Source organism: Drosophila elegans, unplaced genomic scaffold, assembly GCF_018152505.1.
Source record: "Drosophila elegans isolate 14027-0461.03 unplaced genomic scaffold, ASM1815250v1 contig_183, whole genome shotgun sequence".
In the NCBI taxonomy this organism is placed as follows: Eukaryota; Metazoa; Arthropoda; class Insecta; order Diptera; family Drosophilidae; genus Drosophila; species Drosophila elegans.
Window position 1 is genome coordinate 12,474,351 of NW_024545550.1, and position 20,325 is coordinate 12,494,675.

Below are 20,325 nucleotides of genomic sequence, written 5' to 3' on the forward strand. Positions count from 1 at the left end.
TAAAGTTGAGAATAACAACCAAACATTTTTAATATGTAAAGAAATATTTTTTGATAATTTAAAACAAATTAGTAGGATGTTTCATTTAGTTAAGGACATTTGATTTAACTTTGAACAATTTAATATTTTGTATTTATAGTCAGAATACCATTATAAAAATGTATAAACAAAAAGTAGTTAAGAGCTAAAGCCAAAGCTTAAAACATTGCTCTACAAAGCCAAGCTAAGAAAAAATCCTATACACATAAAATAGCCTCAATAAGTAAAATTGATATAACCATGGTATAATAAGGTTATAAGCTCTTCTTCGAATAAGCTACATTTCAAAATCCACACAGTACATCTTAATATAGCAAACGAAGCACACAATGAGTTTTCAAGTGCGGATTCTTTGCCATCTCTCCATATTAGTGCTCTACTTTCATATCGGTCAAGTGAATTCAAAGGGAATATGTCTCTATTTCAGTCTTAAAATAGTAAGTGATTTTAAGACTACGAAGGTCATCCAAAGCTAAGTAATCTGTACCACAGGCCTCTTGGTTTGATGCCTTAATTGAGTGCCAAAAACACCACATGTGTTTGGCTGATCTGAACACCGAAGTTACCCTGGTTCAAATGGAAACTAAATTTAACCACGAGGATCACGAGTACTGGTTCGGGTTGAATTCTCATGAGAAAAAGAACTACAGATACGTCTCCAACAACAAGTCCATCGAGTACTCCCCGATCCATTCCAAACTCGTGAACGATGGACTATGCGCCTTTGTAAAACACGAGTATGGCTTCTACAAGTTTGAGTCTGCAGACTGCAATATTCACAAGAGATTCATCTGCACCAGAGCAGACGAATGCGACGGACTTCAGTTGAAGCCCGTAAAGTCAAAATGTTTCATAAGCGAAAAGCAGAAACAAGTGGTAGCTTATTAATTTACATATTTTCAGAGGCAAATAAAGTATCTGAGGGCAACGCATGGGTAATTTATATTTGTACGCTGCACTGCAGTAATTACAAGGAAATATCCTACCTCGTATCTAATCCCTTGAAGCTTTTCTCTTTGCTGCCAATTTAAGTTGAGACACTTGTGCTCGGCACTTGGTTTTGTAGGCCTGAACGAGTCGACCGCCAGGTGAAATGGCAATCGAGACATGTATCTGTAAGCAAAATATCATAAATGTATATCTGGTCACAATTTTTTAGTAATAACTAACCTCCAAATATTGCAACTCCTTTTCGTATGGCAAAGCCTCCTCCAGGAGACCCAAAATGACCTGAAACTTTTCCGTGCCAAGTATGTAAGTCATTTCACCAATGTTCTGCTTGTACCACTTGGCGTAGTTGTCCAGATTTTTCTGAATATCCATGGTTGAGGCAGTGGCAGCTCGTGCAGTTAGCAGCAAGTGAAGAAGGGATGTCAGGCAGCCGGTAGATGCGGTTTGCAAAAGTCTATTTTTCAGATATTCTGCATGGAAAAGTCAATTAATAGAATTAGGCGAACAGGTAGCAAAGAGATCCTTACTCTTAATATATACAGTGCTTTCGGGACTGGCTCCACTGGCAATAGACTGCACTAAAATTAGGTAAAACTTCCATTGCCTAAAGTTTTCAGAGTTCGATTGCTTGAAAAGGTACTGAAGAGCTTCCTGTTGATGGCCAACAAAGAGCTGAAAATAGGGATTACATAAGGACATGTGTGTATTTTTTTGTAGGGATATAGTACCCTATCGCAGAGGTGCTTCACAAAAGTCAGTTCGTCCACACCCTCATTGATCCAGGCGCTAAAGTTGGAAAATGCTTCGTTTATACTCTCCGTTCGGTGAAGTTCCAGCAGGGTATTTAAATGCATATTCATGCAGACACACAGGGCATCATCTGAAGAATGGGCAACATTAGTATTTAGGAATTATTATGGTGACAAACCCACCTGGCAGGGCTTTACACAGGGGCTCCAAATAGCCCAAACTGCTTATTTTAGGATTGCTAACGAGGCCGGAATAGAGATGGCCCAATGCTGTTGTTAGGATTAAAGTTAACCTCATCGCAAAATCGGCATCTGAAGGTGTATAATGTAGTTTAATAGGATATATCATTAGTATTAATGGAAAACCCACTATAAGCAGCTGAGAGAAAGACATTTGCCAGAAGTTCGAATTCCGATTCCAGGAATATGATCAAGTCCACCTGCAGCTGATCCGAGTGCTCCTTTCTGTGAATACATGAACTGATCAGTGGGGGAACTCAGATAGTGACTCCAAACCCACCTAAGGATGTACTGCGTGGCCGTCAGGATGCGGAGTTCCTGCAACTGGAGGAGCACCCGGAAACTGCCCACATTGGCGGGCAACTGGCAAAAGAATCTGGCGGCCAGCATCTATAATATATAAGTTGTTATAAATGGGTATGTTTATTCCACCTTTCACTCACCTTTTCCTTCGCATTCAGAATCTTCAGGAGCTGAACAAATTCGTATTTTTCATAAGACGCCAGTTGCTGCATTCCACAGTGTCTTTCCATGGTCTGTGCGTAAAATCTTTGATTAATCAAGTTATTCTATCTTTAGACACCTTACATACCCTGCAAACAAAGCCAAAGCTATTGCCGATATGGGAGTACCTATTATAATCTTGCAAAACATCCATTGCGCGGTTTAATTTGTAATAAAAACATTCAAAGCAAATTTCTTTTACTGTGCCGCGTGTAATGTGACCGCTGCTCTTTTCCCTCAAAATACCATAGCGCCTTGAAAGCTATCGAATGTTTCCACTCTGCCTATCGATCTTATCGTAGTTTAAAAAATAGCCGTTTTAATTTAATAATACAGCTCCAAAAAGTGTTTATCTTTATAGCTTGTTTGCTTAATTAGTTTTTTATTTTATAAAAAATGTTTGTTAAATATACTATCTAGGTAGCTATACCTAACCTACATTTGCGCGTTAAATAAAAGTAATCTGAAGGATGAATCTTTAAATTCATACTATTGCATGTCTAGGCTCTATTTTTAGCCTACTCAGTTATTAAATTAAATTGAGTTTCCAAAGCAGTTTTGTTGTAGATCCCATGCATTTGTTTATAAGCTAAGATAGTTTTCCCGTAGTTTAATCTCCAATGTTCCTACTTAACGCAATAATCCTTGCGCTGCTGCCTGATTACAGCGTTCAGTTTCAGGCACTGCTGCCTGAGGGCATCGTTGTCGCCCTTCAGGATCTCAATGGTCTCCTCCTGGCGATGGATGGTCTGGTGGACGCGCTTCTGCAGCTGATCCATCTCCTGCTTGTGCCGCTCACTGAGCACCCCCAGTTCGCTCTGGATGTCCGCATTGAGGTTGTCCCGCAGTCGGTCCCGCTCCATGATGATGTCGCCGCACATCTTCTTGCTGTGACTCAGCTCCAGCTGGAGTTGCTTCACCTCCGCCTGGCTGTTCCGCACCTGGGCATCCGCCTCCGCCAGCTTGCCTCGAGTCTCGGCGTACTTCTCCCGCAGCGACTTCTCCACATTCTCGGCCAGAACCAGGTCCTTCTCGTACTTCTCCTTGAGGCGACTGAAAAGGGGAGGATTTATGACATTATGGCACTATGACATGATATTTAGTCATTTAGTTAGCTCCTACTCACTTGATCTTCAGCTCGTGCTCTTCGCCGTGCTGCAGTGCATCGGCCTCCATACGCACCACCAGCTCATCCAGCTGGCGATCCCGCTCCGCCCGGTAGTGCTGCCTGATGGCGTTCTCCTTCTCCGCCTGGGCCAGCTTGGCCCGGTTCTCGTGCTCCGTCTTCCAGAGCTCGAAGTCCGCCTGGTACTGCTGCTCGATGGTGTTGATGCGGTTCTGGTACTTCTCCTCCTGCTTGGCCATGCGCTCCTGCATCTCGAACCTGGCCTGCTCCAGCTCCTGCTCCTGCTCCCGCAGTGCCTCCTGTCTCCTGGCCTGGTGATCGTTCTCCCGCTGCCGCAGTTCCGTCTGCAGGCGCTCCCTTTCCCCGGCAAATTCCTCGCTCAGTTTCTGGCGCTGCTCTGCATGCGCTCTCTGCTCCTCCTCCAGCTGCCGCTCGAATCGCTCGCGGATGGCCGTCCGCTCCTTCTCGATGATGGCCTCTCGGTCCTGGGCGCAGCTCTCGCGGATGCTCGTCTCGATCTGCTCGTGCTTCGTGCGCGCCTCCTCCAGAGCGTCGAGCAACTGCATCTGGTGGCTGCGCTTCAGCTCGGTCACCTCGCGCTGGTGGTCGCAGTTCATCTTGTTGATCTCCGCCTCCAGACCTTTTACCGTGAGTTCCTTAAGGGGAAGGTAATGGGATAATTAGCTCACAAACATAGCTCAGCTCCCAGAATTTTATGATGATTAAATCGAAATAAAAGGCTAATTGGAATCATATGCTCATGGAATCGCAAACATTCATCTTTTTATGTAAAATGTCTTGTTAGAATAGCTATCTGATTAAAGAAATTAAACATACATTTTCATTATTATTATCCTTAATTTTAATGATAGACTGGAAAGTATTTTTATAGTAATTTTAAAATGTAATGCATGCTTAAGAAATTTTCAGCTAAGTAAGGTCAATTTTGCTTCTAAAAATTGGTTTTCGATGGACCGCTATTTCTTAAGAATTTTAAAGGCAATTTTTGTCAATCAATTACGCCTTTAAGGTTTTATTAGACTGCCTTAAGCTGCGAATACTCAAAAAATTAAACTCTTTAAGAGCTTAGTGAATCCTGTGTTCCATGACCTATAGGCCATATATGATTCCAGTCATAGACAAACAGATTAAGCTCTTGCTCGGAGCGTATTTTAAACTCAACTTGAGCAGGGCTTCTAGTTCTTAAGTACCTTGATCTTCTTGGTGTTCTCGCGCACCCAACGCTCCCTTCGGATCTTCTCGCCCGCCATGGTGGTCTCCTTGGTCCTGGCCAGCTCCGTTTCCAGGCGGTGCTCCCAGGCCTGGTTCTGGCTCTCAAGGCGACGGGTGAGGGCCGCCACCTTCTCGCAGAGGGAGCCCTTGTCCTTGAGCAGCTGCTCGATGAATCCCTGGTGCCGGGTCACCACCTCCTCGTAGTGCTTCTTCTGGTCGCGCAGCTTGGCCGCAGCTGTGGACTTCTCGGCCCGTAGGCTCTTCTGCTTCTCACCGCGTAGCTGGAAGACGTGCTCCTTGGACATGTGGATGGCGTTGGCCAACTCGTTGGCCCGCAGGCTCAGGGCAATGACCCTTCTGGCCAGCTGGTGATTGGGCAGCATCAGCAGCTCGGACAACCTGGATTGGAGCGGGAAAGTTAGTTGGAAACTTGCAGAGATTAAGATAACCTTCACCCACTTGGGCACCTCATCAGTGATGTCGGGCTCCACCACAAACTCCACCTCGGATCGATTGCTGTCCGGCATGGAGCGACGTGTTTCCATCAACGTCTTGTCGCAGCTGCTCTCCACATTGTTCAGATAGGCCAAGATGTCCCTAAGAAAAATAATTTGTTATGAGTTCCATGAGAATATAAACTGCAAGGAAGCAAAGCAGTTAAGTCTATGCCGTGCTGTTGCTGCGAGCAAGAAACAAAAGCAAACAAATCCAAAGCATTGAAAGCATTTTCAAAACCTGTTCACTCATATATTATATTCCTCACTTGTACTTATCTCCGCTCTCGGGAACTGCTCCTTCACTTAGAGTCACTGTTTCGGCAGTCTCGCATCGGGAATCCAGTTTCAAGTTCAGCTCACTGGGAATTCGCTCGGAAAAGTTGTCTGTAAAGTACAAGAAGATTATAAATAACCCTTTATAAATCCATTCCATAACCTACCCCTCTTTTTGTCCTCTTCGATTTCCTTAATGACGGACACTATCTCATCGTAGGTAGAGTCCCGGGAGTCCTCATTCGACTTCAGGGATAGCTGCGAGGCGGTATCGTTGTCCTGATTCTCGTCCAGATCCTCCAGTGCCTGCTTGTGCTTGTGGTCGAACTGCTTCTGGTCCTGCATGCTCATCCAGCTGTCCACCTTGTCCAGATTGTACTCCGAGAGCTTTCGCTCCTCCCGCAGGCTGCCCACACTGATGGCCTTCTTCAGTTTTCCCAAGGGAGCTGATCCTGGATTGCCTGCTGCTGTTTTGGTCACCTTGGACTTGCTGCTCCTGGCAATAGGATCCGCACTGGCTGGCTTCACGTTCTCCTTTTTCTTGGCCGCAAATGAAGGCGTTGAGGTCACCTTGAGATAGTTGTTAATGACGGTTTCAGAGCTGGCATTGGCAAAGGACCTCCTATCATCTTGCACCGCTGGCAAAAAGTTGTTCTCGGCCCCAAAGTTCCTTGGGTTGGAGGTGGATCTGTAGGATGGGGCACTGTTGTTGCTGGAGGAGGTGCTGGTGGCCAGGTTTTTGGTCTCCGACAGATTGTTCTGCTTCTCCTTCGAGGGAGAGGCGTACTTGTCCAAGTAATTGGGTAGTGGCTCAATGTTGTTGAGGGTTTCGGTGCCCAAGTGATTCTTCACCACCTGTTTGTACTCCCTAATGACATTTAGTTCTGGTGTGGGCGCCTTTGGGAGAATGGCAGCTGGTTCAGTGGGCTCCATTGCCTGGGAGGAGTCCACAAACCGGCAACTGGGCGCATCGCAGGCACACTTAACCTCCGATGCAGAGGCTTCATTGGTGCTGGTGGTGGAGGAAGATCGTGTGCTGCAAGTGCAGTTCTCCGAGGGACACTTGGGATACTCGTAGGTCTCGGCCAGCACCTCTCCCTCGGCGGCAGTGGATCCAAAGTGCACGGACTTCTTTTGCCCAGCCGCATCCGCCTGCTCCTGCACTTTGCCCAGGAAACTGGGCAGGGTCAAAGGTCCCGGGGCAGAGATACTGGTGCGCACCACTTCCTGCTTGTCATTGTCACAGTCACTGGAGTCCAGGTCCGCGTGCATATTGGGCTTGCTGAAGGAGACTCTACCCGGAAGATCTGGCTTGGCAGTGCACTGCAGCAGGGCCCCATTGCTGAGGCCGGAGTAGGGCTTACCCTTGTCGCCTCCCCCAACGGATGACATGGCCACCGGGAACTGCTCCCCCTCCTCGCTGCTTTTGTGGAGCGAGTAGTCCGACTCAGAGGAGTTGCAGTTGCTGCGGCACAGCCAGCTGCGCTTGATGGGCTCTTCCAGCAGGGATTTAAGCAGATCGTTGGAGGAGACTTGTCGCTGGAAGAGAGTGTTATAACAGCAATCACCCATGGGTGTGTGCCCCACCTACCTTTCCGCTGTGCCTCAGCTCCTTGTCGCTGAAGTAGGTGCTCAACCGACGGCCAAACTTGGGGTCCGCCGACTGAGGTCTGCCCAGGAAAGGCGAGGAGCGACTGCGCTGCTGCAGGAAGTTGGCCGAACGGGGCCGGAAATGGGGACACGGACTGTGGAGCGTCGTCAGCGAACGACTGGTGTACTTGGGCTTCGTTTTCTGTCGTGTGGCGAGGTTTATCTGCGGCCCGAAGAAGGCGCTTTAGAGATAATCCTCCAGGGGTTGATATATCACCTACCTGCGAGCCCTTTAGACATAAATCCATAATAGCTTAAAATTGGGCACTCATCTAGATACTTTTCGAACTGAATGTCCTGCCATTGCCTACTGCTTACTAACTTTCTAGACGGACCAACTCCAGTTTGTGTTGGCCAACCACCGCCGTCATATCGATTAAACGCATGTGTGCTAGCCACGAGGGTCAGGAGCAGCAGGCCAGATGTTGGTCAGCACTGCAACCCCCGAAAGGACAGGTTGACATGGTTACCACCCGAACCACCGGCACCACCGGCACCTGACCCACCCTCGATCGCCGGAACAGGTGAGGCGACCTCCTCGCCATGATTCACCCCTGCAACACCACTCCACAACCAGTCCATTGAATTATGATTTAACTATTATTACTTCGGTCCCCCGCAATCAATCACTGAGTATCGCACACGGGCGAACCAATTAATCACGGAGGGCAACTGATTGCGACTGGAGCATATCGAAGCGAAGGTCGCAGCACGGGGTTCAATGCTAGACATCGGCAAACACTTTCGGTTTTCATTCATCCACTGCCTTCAGCACGCACACTCCCTGAGCTCGTGGTCTTAACATTCGCAGAGCTGCTTGCTATCTCCCCCGACTTGTAAACATATTTTAAATATTTAGTAGAAACGCAATAATTCCCCATGAGTTATCAAAGATAGATCGATGGCAAAATCCAATGCGCCATATAAGACCCTTCGAGTTCTAAGACAACAGTCCCATGGACAATAGCCTCTGTACAAACAAAAATAGTGTTATCTTTGTGAAACAAGTTAAAGTACTCTACGAAAAGGCAAATAAAACAAGGGAGAACTCTGTAGTCGAGTTTGCCGACTATTAGATACCCTTTACTCAGCCTTACAAATTTCAAATTAAATATTTCCTAACAAAACAATCTGAGTCTAGCTGGCGCCATCTGTGAGAAATGCATAGCCAACACTAGCTACCAGTTCTGTCGTTCTCTCTTTTGCTCTCTCTGGCTGAGCAGTGGCTGAGCAGTGGCAGAGAGGTGGCAGAGGCGTGGCAGAGGCGCGGCAGAGGGCCGGCAGAGGTCTAATAACTTTTAAAATAATAGCTCGATTTTGAAAATGTTTGTGTCTATTTATAAATATTACCGAAACCCACACGTAGAATCCAATCCTATATCAATACCATGTCTCAGGTATCAAGAAGCACCATCCAGTTCAAAGTCGCATGCTCAATAATAATAATTTATTTAAATAAAGCAAATGGTGTCTATTGCAATAAACGTAGTTTGGTTTAGCAAGGGCCTCAACGGGTTTGGGCACTCCACTCTACTCCACTCCACTCCAAGTCTCCATTTTACTCCACTCTCGATACTGACTGATGTGCGAAGCATAAAATTAAATTTGGCAACATTTCTCGTAATCAACTTAGCAGCTAACACAAAATACAATACAATAGTTGATGGTTTTTTTGTTGTTTAACAAACAAATTGCACTACTCCTGATCCTCCTGAGTGAGGCGATCCTCTAGTCCGCTCGCAGGACGGGTGTCACCTGGACCTCGTTCTGCTCGTCGCTCTTGATGTCGAACTTCAGCTTGGTCAGCTCCTTGAGCTCCGCCTGGGACTTGGACTCGGAGTCGGCGGGCACCTCGCTGACCACCTTCACGGTGTCCGGGTAGTGGTTCTCCCCGCCACCCAGCTCCTGCGAGAAGCTGACCACCGTCTTGGGTTCGAAGTTCACGCCCAAGGCGCCACTGGGATCCGGAGTGGGTATGCTGGGAGCACTGCCGCTGCTCTGCCCATTGGTGTGCGAAATAGTGATGGCCTCCTGCTGCTCCTCCTGCTGCTCTCCCTCCTTGTGGCCATTGGTCACTGGAGTGGCTGCCTCTCCATTCTGCAGTGGGGTAGCTGGTTGAACCACCTCCACCTTGGCTTCCACGGGAGTGGGTGCGGGAGTGGACTCCGACTCCTCTACCTTCCTCTCACTGGCCACTGGAGCAGCTTCCACCTCTGGCTCCGCCTCCTCCTCGCCGGCCACCGCCTGGTTGACCTGCTCAATTGCCTGGGCCACCTCCTCAGGAGCCACCTCAGAGTTATGCTTCTCGCCATGACCATTGGTAACAGGCTCCTCCTCCTCCTGGCTGTGACCATTGCTGACTCCTCCGAGCTGCTGTTCGGGCTCAGTAACGAGGGCAGGGGTGACCACCTGGGGCTCCACCTCCTCCTCCTGCTTCTCGGCCACCGGGGCGGGAATCTCGAGGGCGGGCACTATGGCCGGACTGGCCATGGTCTCCACGAACGAGGTGCGGTTGGGCGAGTCCGGCGAGATCATGACGTGCGTGAAGTACCCGCTGCGGCGGCTCTCGAAGTCCAGCACGTTCTCCTTGGCCAGTCGCTCCTGGATGCGACGCTGACGCCTGATGAACTCCGGCACATTGGCATCCTCGCCGGCGGGTGGTGGTGAATCGGCCAGTTTGGGACGACGCAGCACCACCTTGGCTGCCTCGTTCTCAGCCTCTGAGTTACCATTGCCATTGGCATTGGAGACCCATGTGGCCGCCGCATTCGAGGGCTTGAAGACTCCATTGAACTTGGTGCCCACTATGAACTTCTGGCTGTTGGCCACCACCGCATTGCTGTTGGCGCTCTTATAGGCATTGTAGTTGTTGTTGGCGTTGGCCAATGGGTTTCCGTTTCCATTTCCGTTCTCATCCGCCTTCGGGGACTTGGGAATGGTGAAGTTTGGCTTGCCGTGGCTGATCAGCAGCTTGGTGGCCGGCGAGGGGCTCTTGTCCGGCAGCGGGGAGGGCAGTCCGCTCCGGATCTGTATGCTCGGCTTGTTGTTGTTGACTGTCTCGGCCATTTCGGTGTGCCTTGGAATCTGGTCGCGATCGGGGCTTTTACTTTCCGTTTCCGTCGTTCACTCTAACGGTCGCTGGATTTTGGTTTTGCAGAAAAGAAAAGAAACGAAAACAATGCAAATTAATAAAACATTCGAGAGGGCAAAAATTAAATCACTCGTCTTCAATCATGCAAATTTCAAGCCATAACAATTTGAGCCATTTGGTGAAAGAGTGGAAAAACCTTTAGCTAATTGCAACAATTTTGTTTGATTAGCTTAAACTGACTGTAGATTAGTAGTAGCGAAATTGTATCTTATCGCAGGGCCCTTAACTTTGGGTTTTTTGTTTAAGCGAAGTGAGTCATGTAGTAACTTACTTATATCTCCGGAAATGCCTATAATATTATTTAAAAGCTGATGAATAACTTAATAATTTTGTGTCGGGGCTTTCCTAAGAACCTAATCACAAACATTTAAAAACGAGACTCTTCTACTATGCCAATCTAGCTGATTATGACACTTCAAGAATAAATCATTGCGCCAACTCACTTTCGCAGGCAAACAGTTTGCAATCGCTACACACGGCGTATGCGTAATTACGCAACTCCAGCCAATGACAGTGGCAATGGCAGTGAGCGTTCCAGGGTCAGTCACTGCCAACTGGGCTATTGTAAGGCCCCAAAACAAATACCGGTTGATTGCTGATAGAGCTAAACTTGCTTAAATATCAATTAGATCGATGGCACAGTTTGACCAACTGAAATGGCCGAGCGTTAGAATGGGAACCTAATTATCGACAATCCGTTTTCCGATCCAGATCGATCACCACCATGTGACAGTGGCTGCCCCGTAAAAGCCATCAGTTGACCAACGCACGTATGCGATCGGAACTGATAGGAATACATATAGTACACTATGTACTCATATGTACTTTCATTGCCAGCCCATTTTCATTAGCATTTTCCGTCGCACTTCGCGGGGTAATTGAATTAAGAGCTGCAATTTATAGACCTGTGTGCATTGCAGGCACTCGTAAATTTTAGATTCTAGACGCGTTCGATTGCCCCTGGGTTTTTTGATTTTTACTTTCAGTCTGTTGATGATAAATGCTTCGTATTGTTTTAGTTCCAAGTCGAGCTCCATCAAATCAATTAGGGAAATTGAACTACCTTTAAACCCAATTTATTGCCTTAGTTACAAATTTAACTTTAGAGTTGCCTTAATCTTGCCTAATTTTTTAATTGACCCACTAACTTAATCATTCGTAGCGCAGTTTACTATAATATTTTCGTTAACCTGTTGTTGGGCCCCATGACCAACAATTAAACAATGTCTGGAACTGATAAAAAGCGAACGAAAACGAATTTTTCGTGTGTTTCAACTCTGCCGCCTGGCTTAGCTGGCAAATGTGTGTGTTTTTTATGAACCGGGGGAGTGTTAATTGCGCACAACTGGGATGAAACTCTGGCCAGAGATCGCTGCCACATATAGCAACAAAGTAACTCCCAATAGCAATATTTTGTTTTCGCCTCTCTGTTTGCTATTTGTTTTTTGTTTTTTGCTATTTGCTATTTATATTTGTATATTATTTTCCCACTCGGTTACCCGGCAAACGGTTAGCCGACTTCGCATTCAACCAATTGGCCTTGAAATAGCCGTTTTCTGTTGTGTACAGCCGCATGAAGTGCACTGTTGGCTATTTTCGTTACCAATTTGCATAAGGTGAACGAGAGTGAAACACCATTGGGAATTATTAGAGTACTCAATGCTGGCGCCTTTTGTTGCACAATAATATAATAACACTAACAACTTTAGATCACTTGAAGATATGCAAATAGGTTTGCAGTAAATCGAAATTTATGGCTGGGATTTATGACTGTTTTGCTAGATTATTAATAAATCAATTTAACTTAAAAAGACTAATGAAAACTTTAGCTAAGATTAAGTAAACAAACAAAAAAAACTTGCTTATTTTTCAACTTTATTAGTTTAACTACAAGTGTGAATCACACTTTTGAAAAATGTTTTAGTTGTGTTGAAATATTAAAATTTTAGAATCAAGCTTAAAAAATGTTCATCTTAATTTTAGTTATGTTAAAATAATCAAATTCTTGAATCATGCTATAAAAATGTTCTGTTTTGAATTATACTTTTCCAAAAACTTTTCTTTATGGCACTGCTTTTGCTGTGTCCCAAAAACTTCAAATGTTGGCAAACAAAATTTGTGATTATTATGAGCTTCAGCAACGTAAAAATTGATTTGGTTTTTGTTTCTATACAGTATAATATCTTTTGTTGATCTCAGAGCGAAAGCAAGAGCAATATGTTAAAAAAAAATTCCTGACAATGCGAGGGAATGGCCACTTTCTTATGCCCATTTCACCCAAATTCTCTGCGTCTTCGGATTCAAAGTGTGAATTGAGAAGCTAAGACAAAACCCGCGGCAATAAAAAAGCTTTTGCCTTAGAAATTCGATTTGGCAGCTCCCCCTCTTCAGTTGCGTGAGTTGGGTGCGTCTATCATGCGCCAGATCAAATTAGTCTTTTCTCGGCCCCCTTCCTGAACCTTTTCGGATTTACCGCGGTCTCCTATGCAGACCCTATGGAGGGGGAGGGTATTGTATTGCCACAGACAAACTCGGTCAGCGCTGTGTGAACTGAAAACGGAAAAACGAGTACAACAATTGCAATCTGTTTACATCTCTTGGGAACTTTGTATGGATGTGGGTTTGACTTTGCGTTTGGGTTGACTTGGCCAAGAGCTATGGGTTTTTGGGCCCATAAATATCAGACGAAAGGGTGCCAAGTCGAAGCGGTAATCTTATCAAAGACATTGCCAAAATCGGCCTGATAAGCGGGCCAGCATAATCCGCAGCGATAAGGCTGCACTGAGAGCTGGGGAATTTGGGAACTTGGAAACTTGGGAACTGGGCACTGGAGTATTACCCAATCATGTGATTAACGGCCCTAGACGGCGCGAAAAGAAAGTGAAATCGGACGGGCTTGAAGAAAAACATAAGCCAGAGCCCAAGCGAACCGAGTTCAAGGCACCTCGATGGATCCAGCGAGAGTGTTTTGCCGCCTGGCCGCATAATTAGTTGTAAATATTTTTATACGTTTTATGGGACTTATGGTTATGAGGTACCGAGAAAGCCAGGGCACGTTGGGGAATGTGTCCCCTCGGCTAGGGCTTATATATCGTATATGAGTACTCTAGAACGTGTTTAAGATACGCGACAATTCGTTATAGATGGGCAATTTAACGGCCACAAATGTCAAAGTCACGAACGGTAAGCGTAAGCGGCTTTTTAGCAGCGGCCAACGCGGCGTATGAGCGATCGTAAGGCGCTCAGACGATATTTACACGTTTGCAGTTTGTTTCTCAAAATATATAACTATTGCTGGTATTTGTTGACACTGACACTGGCACACTGGAAAGTCGGGAGCTATAGACGCACCTATAATTGGAGGCTAACTGTCCGCTGCGTTACCGTAAAACGCCAAAACGTAACTGAAAACTGAAAACAGAAAACAGCAAACTGAACGAGCAACTTCGAATGCCTGGAGTCACATCACATCACAACACAACACACATCGTCGTCGCTCGTCGGCGGTTATCGCTCTGCTCGTGCGCATATATAGCTATATGATGGCTATATGGCTGGCAAAATAAATACGAATACCAAATACCAGATACCAGATACCTGAAAAGCTGTTGGCCGCTGGCGCTTAATAGCCATAGCCCATAGCCCAAAGCCCACAGAAAAATGCCCTAGAGGCGCCCTGCGTGAAAGGTGCACGCCATAACACCCTCCAGAAAAGAAAACTAGAAAAAAAAGTGATGTGTACATTACTTAATTGCTGGCAAATTATGCACCATCCGGACGGTGGAGCATTTAGGCACCACAAAAGTGGACACTTCCGACGGGCAAAATTAAAGAAAATCCACCGAAATGGCATTAATTATTTCGGTAAACATTTACCAAGTTTACACGTGCCGCAGTCGCATGATCTGCTGATCATGAATGTGCAATAAGGTCTCGATTATCTGTTCATTTGCCAGGCAAATGGGAACAACTTGTCGTTGACTCACTTTGTTGTTTATTTGCTCAGCCCAATGATGGGTCAGCTTTGCGGAACAATTGCCTTAGACAGACACGTATTTACCTTACGAGAGTGGTTGTTCAATGAGCCAAAGATTAAGCGCGTCGTTGCTTTATGACCACTGCAATTAAGGCGTATTTATAGATCAGTTCAGTGGCGGAACCAGGATTTGATTGTAAGGGGGGTCAGCTTAAATTTGTATTAGCCTAATTTTCTTTCATTCTTTACCAGAGCGTTTTGGGAGACTACAACTTAAAACCCCTTCCCCGACCTACGCCCCTGGACCAGTTATTAAGTTTCCCAACAAAAAGTGCCTCATAAATAATATATTTGAAAAATAAACCACTGAACTTTGGTTTAATTAATCTGCTGCAACAATGTAATCTCTTTAATATTTTATCAACATTTAGAGAAATCGTTTAACTGATATTTGCAAAAGCATGTAGCCCATTTAATAGGTATGTCAATACAGATAAAAACAATCCATATGAAATCTTTATAACTTTTAAATAAAATCAATGAGGTCAAACATGTATAACTGAAATTTCACGTACATTATTTGGTAATTCCTGACAATTTTCTCCATAAAAAGATTGTGATTTTACAATATTATATTTCAATACAGATAAAAACAACTAACTTCTTATCTTTATGGTTTATAAACAAATTTATAACGGGAATTTGAAGACAAATTTTTGGCACTGTAATTTAAAACATAAAGAAAACATAAAATCATAAGTCAACGACAATTTTTAATATTTATAAGCACTTGTTATATGTTTTCCAAACATCTTAAGAAAATATGTCAGTAAATAAAAATTCAATTTTTTTTGGGATCTTAAATATTGTTAAATACATGAAAGCTATTTTTATTAAAATTCAAAGAGTATTTAAAATAATTTGTATTTGAGTAAAGGTATATGGTAAACACTTAAACATTCATGAACAAAATGTTTTATCTTCGTTTAGTTTTATCGCTTTTTTAAATCACACCAACTATTTCACACATTTTTGTGAGCTTCCTGTATTTAAGTTCGCATGAGCACTACAGTTCCCGAAAAAAGCCCAAAACACACGAAACCATATCGGTCTGATAACTATTGCCAACACCGAAATTGTGTGAGCTGGTGTTGTGTTCTCGTGGCTGTTTGATTATTTCGCTGATAGCGAGAGCAAAGTGTATTTGCCATTTACACGATTACGATTCAGAACAGTCTGAAGAGACAGCGTTTTTGATGGGCTGCCCTAATGCGAGGGTCCCAACGCGCAAAGGCGCCCGTTTTCCCCCGATGGCCGTGAAAATCGCGGGGGAGTGGCGGCGGGATGTGGCAGAGTGGATTTGAGTGGATCCGAGTGGAGTGGCGCATGGTGGAGGTGGAGTGGGAAAAGCCGTTTGACTTGTGCTCGCGGGGAGTGGCCTGGCCCCAAAACGGAATGAATGCCCCATATACATAGCCAGGCACATCATAAAGCCTGGAAAACTGGTAACTCGGCACAGAGAAAAAATGTAGCAGATATAGGTCATCGATTTGGGAGTTCCTCCCATCAATATGACTTCAGTTCTCTATAGTTTGAATATTAAATAACAACTTGTTTTGAAAGCATGATTTATAATAAATTTTGTATCATAAATCCAAACAAAGTAAATATTAGTATCATCTTATTGAGAAACTTTTCAGACCCAATAGTTTAAAGTTCGTGTTACAATACTTTAATTTCTACTCCAAATTTTTTTTTTGGGTGTAGATAGATAAATATATCAGTAATCGATTCTTATCTTCTAAGAAGAAAGAAAAATCTATAGATATGAGATCTTTATCTCTGATCATGATAATGAGTTAAATGACTTCATTGACTTCAAACGAGATAATAATTAACTTTTATAAATAATGTAATTAATTTATGTAATAAAAACGATTAAAATCTCTCTGATAAGTTAATAAAACCCATAAACACATACATTTATGTATTTTTCCCTGTGTGTCGACCTATTTTCGCCTAACAGAGCGGAGGAAGCCAGTTTTGGCCAGTGGATGTGGTCAATCGATGTGCTAATTACTGGGTACCCAGAATTCAGAATTCAGAATTCAGAATTCCTCAATTCCAGAACTCCAAATGCACATACATATATACAAGTATATCCACTTCCACTGCCAGCTGCCCCAGACGATGTTTGCACATCATTACAACAATTACGCCGCCAAGTGCTTTATTTTAATGATCTATTTGCGAGTGCGGTTGAATAACACGCTAATTGACACACAACACAAACGGACGTGCACTTGAGCCGGAGTCGCAGTCAAAGTCGGATTCCAATTCCGATTGGATTCGTATTGGATTCGTATTGGGACCCGCAACCTTGACAAAGAAAATTTCCAATTAACGGCGCTTGCCAATTTGCGTACACTGCGCGAAAGAAACACGCACAAAACTGGCACACGCAGTTCGTTAAGAACTTATTAATTTTTAGCAATTATAACATAATGGCGGTAGTTAACAAATTGGGTCGCTGTCGCTGTGAAAAGAGAAGTCAAATTCTGGACACTGCGTGGATCGGTGGCTTATCGTAAATGGCAGCCGAATGGCGAAAAAATGGATGAAAGAAAACACATTGATTGGCTTGATTATGCACAATAAATAAGAGTCGGTGACTTGTTCACTTCTGTCAGCTTTCCATTCGTTTATGTTAAATTGCTGGGCGCTGCTGCCAATTAAAATAGAAATTGTTGACCAGCCGAAAAGTCTGTCGTTTGTTTTGCATAAAAAATTAAAACTTGGACACACAAACGAAACATACGAATTGTTATGGTTGATCTTGTTGTTATTGTTGTTGCTGTTGTTGTTTTTCAGTTGCTGTTGCTGTTGCTGCACGCGGCGTAAAACTTTCGAATCTGATGGCTTGGGATCGGATCGGATCGGATTGGATCGGATCGGAAACGTTTGGATAGCGCAAAAACGCTCTGCACAGGCGCGTAACGTGTTTTCAACTGAGCTCGAGATCGCGGCAACAGCAACACCAAAAGCAGCAACAGCAGCAGCAGCATCAGCAGCAGTAGCAACAACAGCAATAGCAACACCCAAGGCAGCAACAATGCCAGTTTTAATGAATGAAAGCGTAATTTTTTTACCCGCTTTGTCAGGCCAACAATGTGCACTTTTTGTGCGTTCGCCACAATGCCCGTCCTTTGAGTTCACACACAAAAGACGAGCAAAACAAAAGCCAAAACAAACATTGCTTTATTGCCAAGTCGAAATTGCCATTTGAATTCGATAGCGCGATAGCACTGTGCCGTCTATCGATAACACAGCACTGCCTCTGACCCGCGCTTTTCAACACTGGCAGTCTTATTAGTTTACAAACAAAATGCTTAAATAATAAATTTAGCATGTAGAATCCAAGGACATGGCACCTCAGCTCTCGAATGGTCAGCATTATGTGGAAAGTGCCCGGGTGTACATGAAAAAGGACTCATCCATTCGCATAAAGTGCTGTCTCTGCAAAGCGGACACTTTTGCCGGTGGCGAGTGGGAGGATTTCCTGAGACACCTAGTTCAAAAGCATGGAGCAGCCGGCCAGGTGAATGGAGATGTGGATGAGATCCAGGACGAGGTCCAGGTGGAGCTGGCCAACCTCTCAGAGGCGGGCATTGGCCAGGAACCCGAAGTGGCAGAGCACCAGGAGCCGGAATTGTTCACCAATGTGGAGTTTCTTGAAGACGAACAGGTTAACGATGAACTTAGTTCTCTTTCTGAAGAAGAGTCGAATCAGGATGAGCCTGGAAAGATTAGCCAGCAAGTAAGCATAGTTGGTAGCCAATGAAATCCCCTCTCTACCTCTGTATTTTCCTTGCCTCCCACAGGACTACATTCTCAACAGACCCAACAAGCCCTTCTACAGCCTCCAACGCACTAGACCTGAGATAATTCACTATTTCATAGAACTTCTGCGCCGGCACAAGTTCCTGTGGAGCAGCCACCGTGGAACTAACCGAGACGATCGCCTGAGGAGTTCGCAACAAGTGGCAGAGGCACTGTTCCATCGGTTTGGCTTCCAGCTGCAGCCCCAGGTGATCGGTGCCAGTGCCCGTTTCCTGCAGGTCTGGTTCGAGCGGCAGTATGTGATGCAGCTGAGCAACTCCGACTTTCGCTGCCGCCACCCGAAGTACTACCGCAGCTTGCTGAGATTCATGCCCACGAGCCACATCTCGGTGACCATTTGCGAGGAGTGCGACAGGCGTTTCCTCAACGATCTTCAGCTGCGGCTGCACAAGTTCCGCGTTCACGACGGACCCAATCCGAATGTGTGCCAGGTGTGCCACCAAGGATTCCCGCTCGCTTCCAAGCTGCAGCAGCACCAGGCGCGTTATCACTTCAAGCCGCAAGAGTGGCAGTGCGGCCAGTGCGCCTACAACGCCCCCTCCAAGTGGGACTTCCATCAGCACCAGGCCATGCATGCGGGGGAGCGGAACTACACCTGCGAGGTGTGCGGGCACAGCTGCAAGACCAGCTCTGCCTTGGCCGTGCACCGGCGCACCCACGACCAGCCGAGATTGGCCTGTCCCCACTGTAGCCGGCAATTCCGAGAGAATTACACTTTGAAGTGCCACATCCGAAAATTCCACGAGGGCGACAGTGTGCGCAGGTTCTCCTGCAGCGTCTGCCGGCGGAGATTTCAGACCATGGAGGTGCTGGAGCTGCACAAGCTGGTACACGCCGAGAGGGCAGAAGAGGAATCAGAGGAGGAGGAGGACCCTTAGGGACTGAAAGTTGATGAAACCAAGGGTCTACACTTATGATAAGAAAACAAATCTCCTCCAGGTACTAAAACAAATAAATTGAACCTGATTATTGATAAGACTTAATCCAACCTATATACTATGTCTCCTTAGCTATTAAACTTATTATCACCACGTTTTCGCCTCGTATCAGGATCTGTGGCAGATGCCGCACTATCTCCACGTTCTTTCGGTTCAAACTTTTGACTTGAGTCTGGGGCAGAGTGATGCCCAGCTCCCTGAGTCGCTCGCTGCAGTCCACAGGTGTGTCGCATATGTTCTGCTCTCCGTAATTGTACTTTCGCCGCTTCCATGTTTCGGTGGCTCCTCTGAGGAGGAGATTCCACTGCTTGTCGAAGGCCACCAGTTCACCCTCCACACTGCCGCCTATCGCTCCCTGCTTGCGGAGCACCACCCGGACTCGTATCCTTTCGGTGGTTTCCTTGTGGCCGGCCAAGGGTATGCACTTCCTGAGGAGTTCCAGCGGACCGACAGTCGCCTCCATATAGGTGAAAATGTTGCGATGATGCTTCTTCTTCGAGCTGCTCGTCGTGGGCATCTGATGGAGCTCAAAGCGGCGCTGAGGAGGCTCTAGGATGTTGGCAGACATGGTGGAAGTGCTGCCCTTTTTTGCTGCTTCTTGATCTCCTCCGGCTCCTCCTCCAGTTTTCGCCTTCTGCCTCTTGTTCAACTGCCAGATCCCGAACTTTTTGAGAGCACTCTCGAAGGCGGCCAGGTTTTGGTACAGAACTTTTGGAACCGCATCCGTCACCTTGTAATTGGGTTCGTATAAGGCACGAAGAGGATTGAACTTCTCGCTGCACACATCCAATTCGGGATCCTGGCAGGAGTCCTCTTCTTTTGACCCCTTCTGTGCCTTTGATTCGCTGTCGCTCATTTTGAAGACTCCCAGAAGAACGTACGTAAGTAAGAATACCACTTAAGATCTGCCTTTTAACCTCTTCTTTAAATGCTGCTTAATTGTTAGACAAATGTAAACAAATTCGCCGGCTACATGGCCGATAAAAGTTATCGATTAACCTGAAGGCGGTAGAGATGGTAATTTAAAAACAAAAAAAATTCATAAACAAATAAAACCTGTTTTTATGGTGTTATTTGCTAAAATAACTTGCTATAAAT

General features: G+C 45.5%; 6 protein-coding genes across 9 annotated transcripts; 2 read left to right on the forward strand and 4 right to left on the reverse strand.

Moving 5' to 3' along the window:
• The first annotated feature begins 333 nt into the window (after positions 1-333).
• On the forward strand, positions 334-971 carry LOC108141293. The gene is made up of 2 exons (XM_017264560.2): positions 334-476; positions 532-971. Exons 1-2 carry the CDS (start codon positions 369-371, stop codon positions 925-927), a joined length of 504 nt encoding a protein of 167 aa, XP_017120049.1. The 5' UTR covers positions 334-368; the 3' UTR covers positions 928-971.
• A 57-nt stretch (positions 972-1,028) lies between these two features.
• LOC108141292 lies at positions 1,029-2,729 on the reverse strand. Its single transcript, XM_017264559.2, has 9 exons — positions 2,572-2,729; positions 2,423-2,515; positions 2,260-2,369; positions 2,110-2,204; positions 1,923-2,051; positions 1,719-1,870; positions 1,518-1,662; positions 1,210-1,460; positions 1,029-1,152 (listed from the first exon to the last, which is right to left on the reverse strand). Exons 1-9 carry the CDS (start codon positions 2,635-2,637, stop codon positions 1,033-1,035), a joined length of 1,161 nt encoding a protein of 386 aa, XP_017120048.1. The 5' UTR covers positions 2,638-2,729; the 3' UTR covers positions 1,029-1,032.
• A 128-nt stretch (positions 2,730-2,857) lies between these two features.
• Positions 2,858-7,702, reverse strand: LOC108141537 (centrosomal protein of 131 kDa). Its single transcript, XM_017264977.2, has 8 exons — positions 7,484-7,702; positions 7,204-7,425; positions 5,780-7,151; positions 5,606-5,723; positions 5,302-5,439; positions 4,821-5,241; positions 3,610-4,265; positions 2,858-3,536 (listed from the first exon to the last, which is right to left on the reverse strand). The coding sequence occupies exons 1-8, from the start codon at positions 7,508-7,510 to the stop codon at positions 3,110-3,112; spliced, it is 3,381 nt and encodes a 1,126-aa protein (XP_017120466.1). The 5' UTR covers positions 7,511-7,702; the 3' UTR covers positions 2,858-3,109.
• A 992-nt stretch (positions 7,703-8,694) lies between these two features.
• On the reverse strand, positions 8,695-17,391 carry LOC108141420. Of its 3 annotated transcripts, none has more exons than XM_017264798.2 (2): positions 17,208-17,391; positions 8,695-10,400 (listed from the first exon to the last, which is right to left on the reverse strand). In XM_017264798.2, exon 2 carries the CDS (start codon positions 10,326-10,328, stop codon positions 8,991-8,993), a length of 1,338 nt encoding a protein of 445 aa, XP_017120287.1. In that variant the 5' UTR covers positions 10,329-10,400; positions 17,208-17,391; the 3' UTR covers positions 8,695-8,990. The 3 variants fall into 3 exon arrangements, with proteins under 3 accessions (XP_017120287.1, XP_017120285.1, XP_017120288.1); XM_017264796.2 differs by lacking the exon at positions 17,208-17,391 and adding an exon at positions 13,765-13,897; XM_017264799.2 differs by lacking the exon at positions 17,208-17,391 and adding an exon at positions 13,765-13,886 and having other exon boundaries at positions 8,695-10,390.
• Positions 17,392-17,717: 326 nt separating this feature from the next.
• Positions 17,718-19,388, forward strand: LOC108141421 (zinc finger protein 502). 2 transcript variants are annotated; one of them, XR_001774236.2, is made up of 3 exons: positions 17,718-18,206; positions 18,271-19,228; positions 19,300-19,388. XR_001774236.2 is itself a non-coding variant. In XM_017264800.2 (2 exons), exons 1-2 carry the CDS (start codon positions 17,814-17,816, stop codon positions 19,165-19,167), a joined length of 1,290 nt encoding a protein of 429 aa, XP_017120289.1. In that variant the 5' UTR covers positions 17,718-17,813; the 3' UTR covers positions 19,168-19,272. The 2 variants fall into 2 exon arrangements, 1 of the variants encoding a protein (XP_017120289.1); XM_017264800.2 differs by lacking the exon at positions 19,300-19,388 and having other exon boundaries at positions 18,271-19,272.
• Positions 19,197-20,225, reverse strand: LOC108141423 (U7 snRNA-associated Sm-like protein LSm11). Its single transcript, XM_017264801.2, has one exon. The coding sequence runs from the start codon at positions 20,081-20,083 to the stop codon at positions 19,286-19,288; it is 798 nt and encodes a 265-aa protein (XP_017120290.1). The 5' UTR covers positions 20,084-20,225; the 3' UTR covers positions 19,197-19,285.
• Between the last annotated feature and the right edge of the window lie 100 nt (positions 20,226-20,325).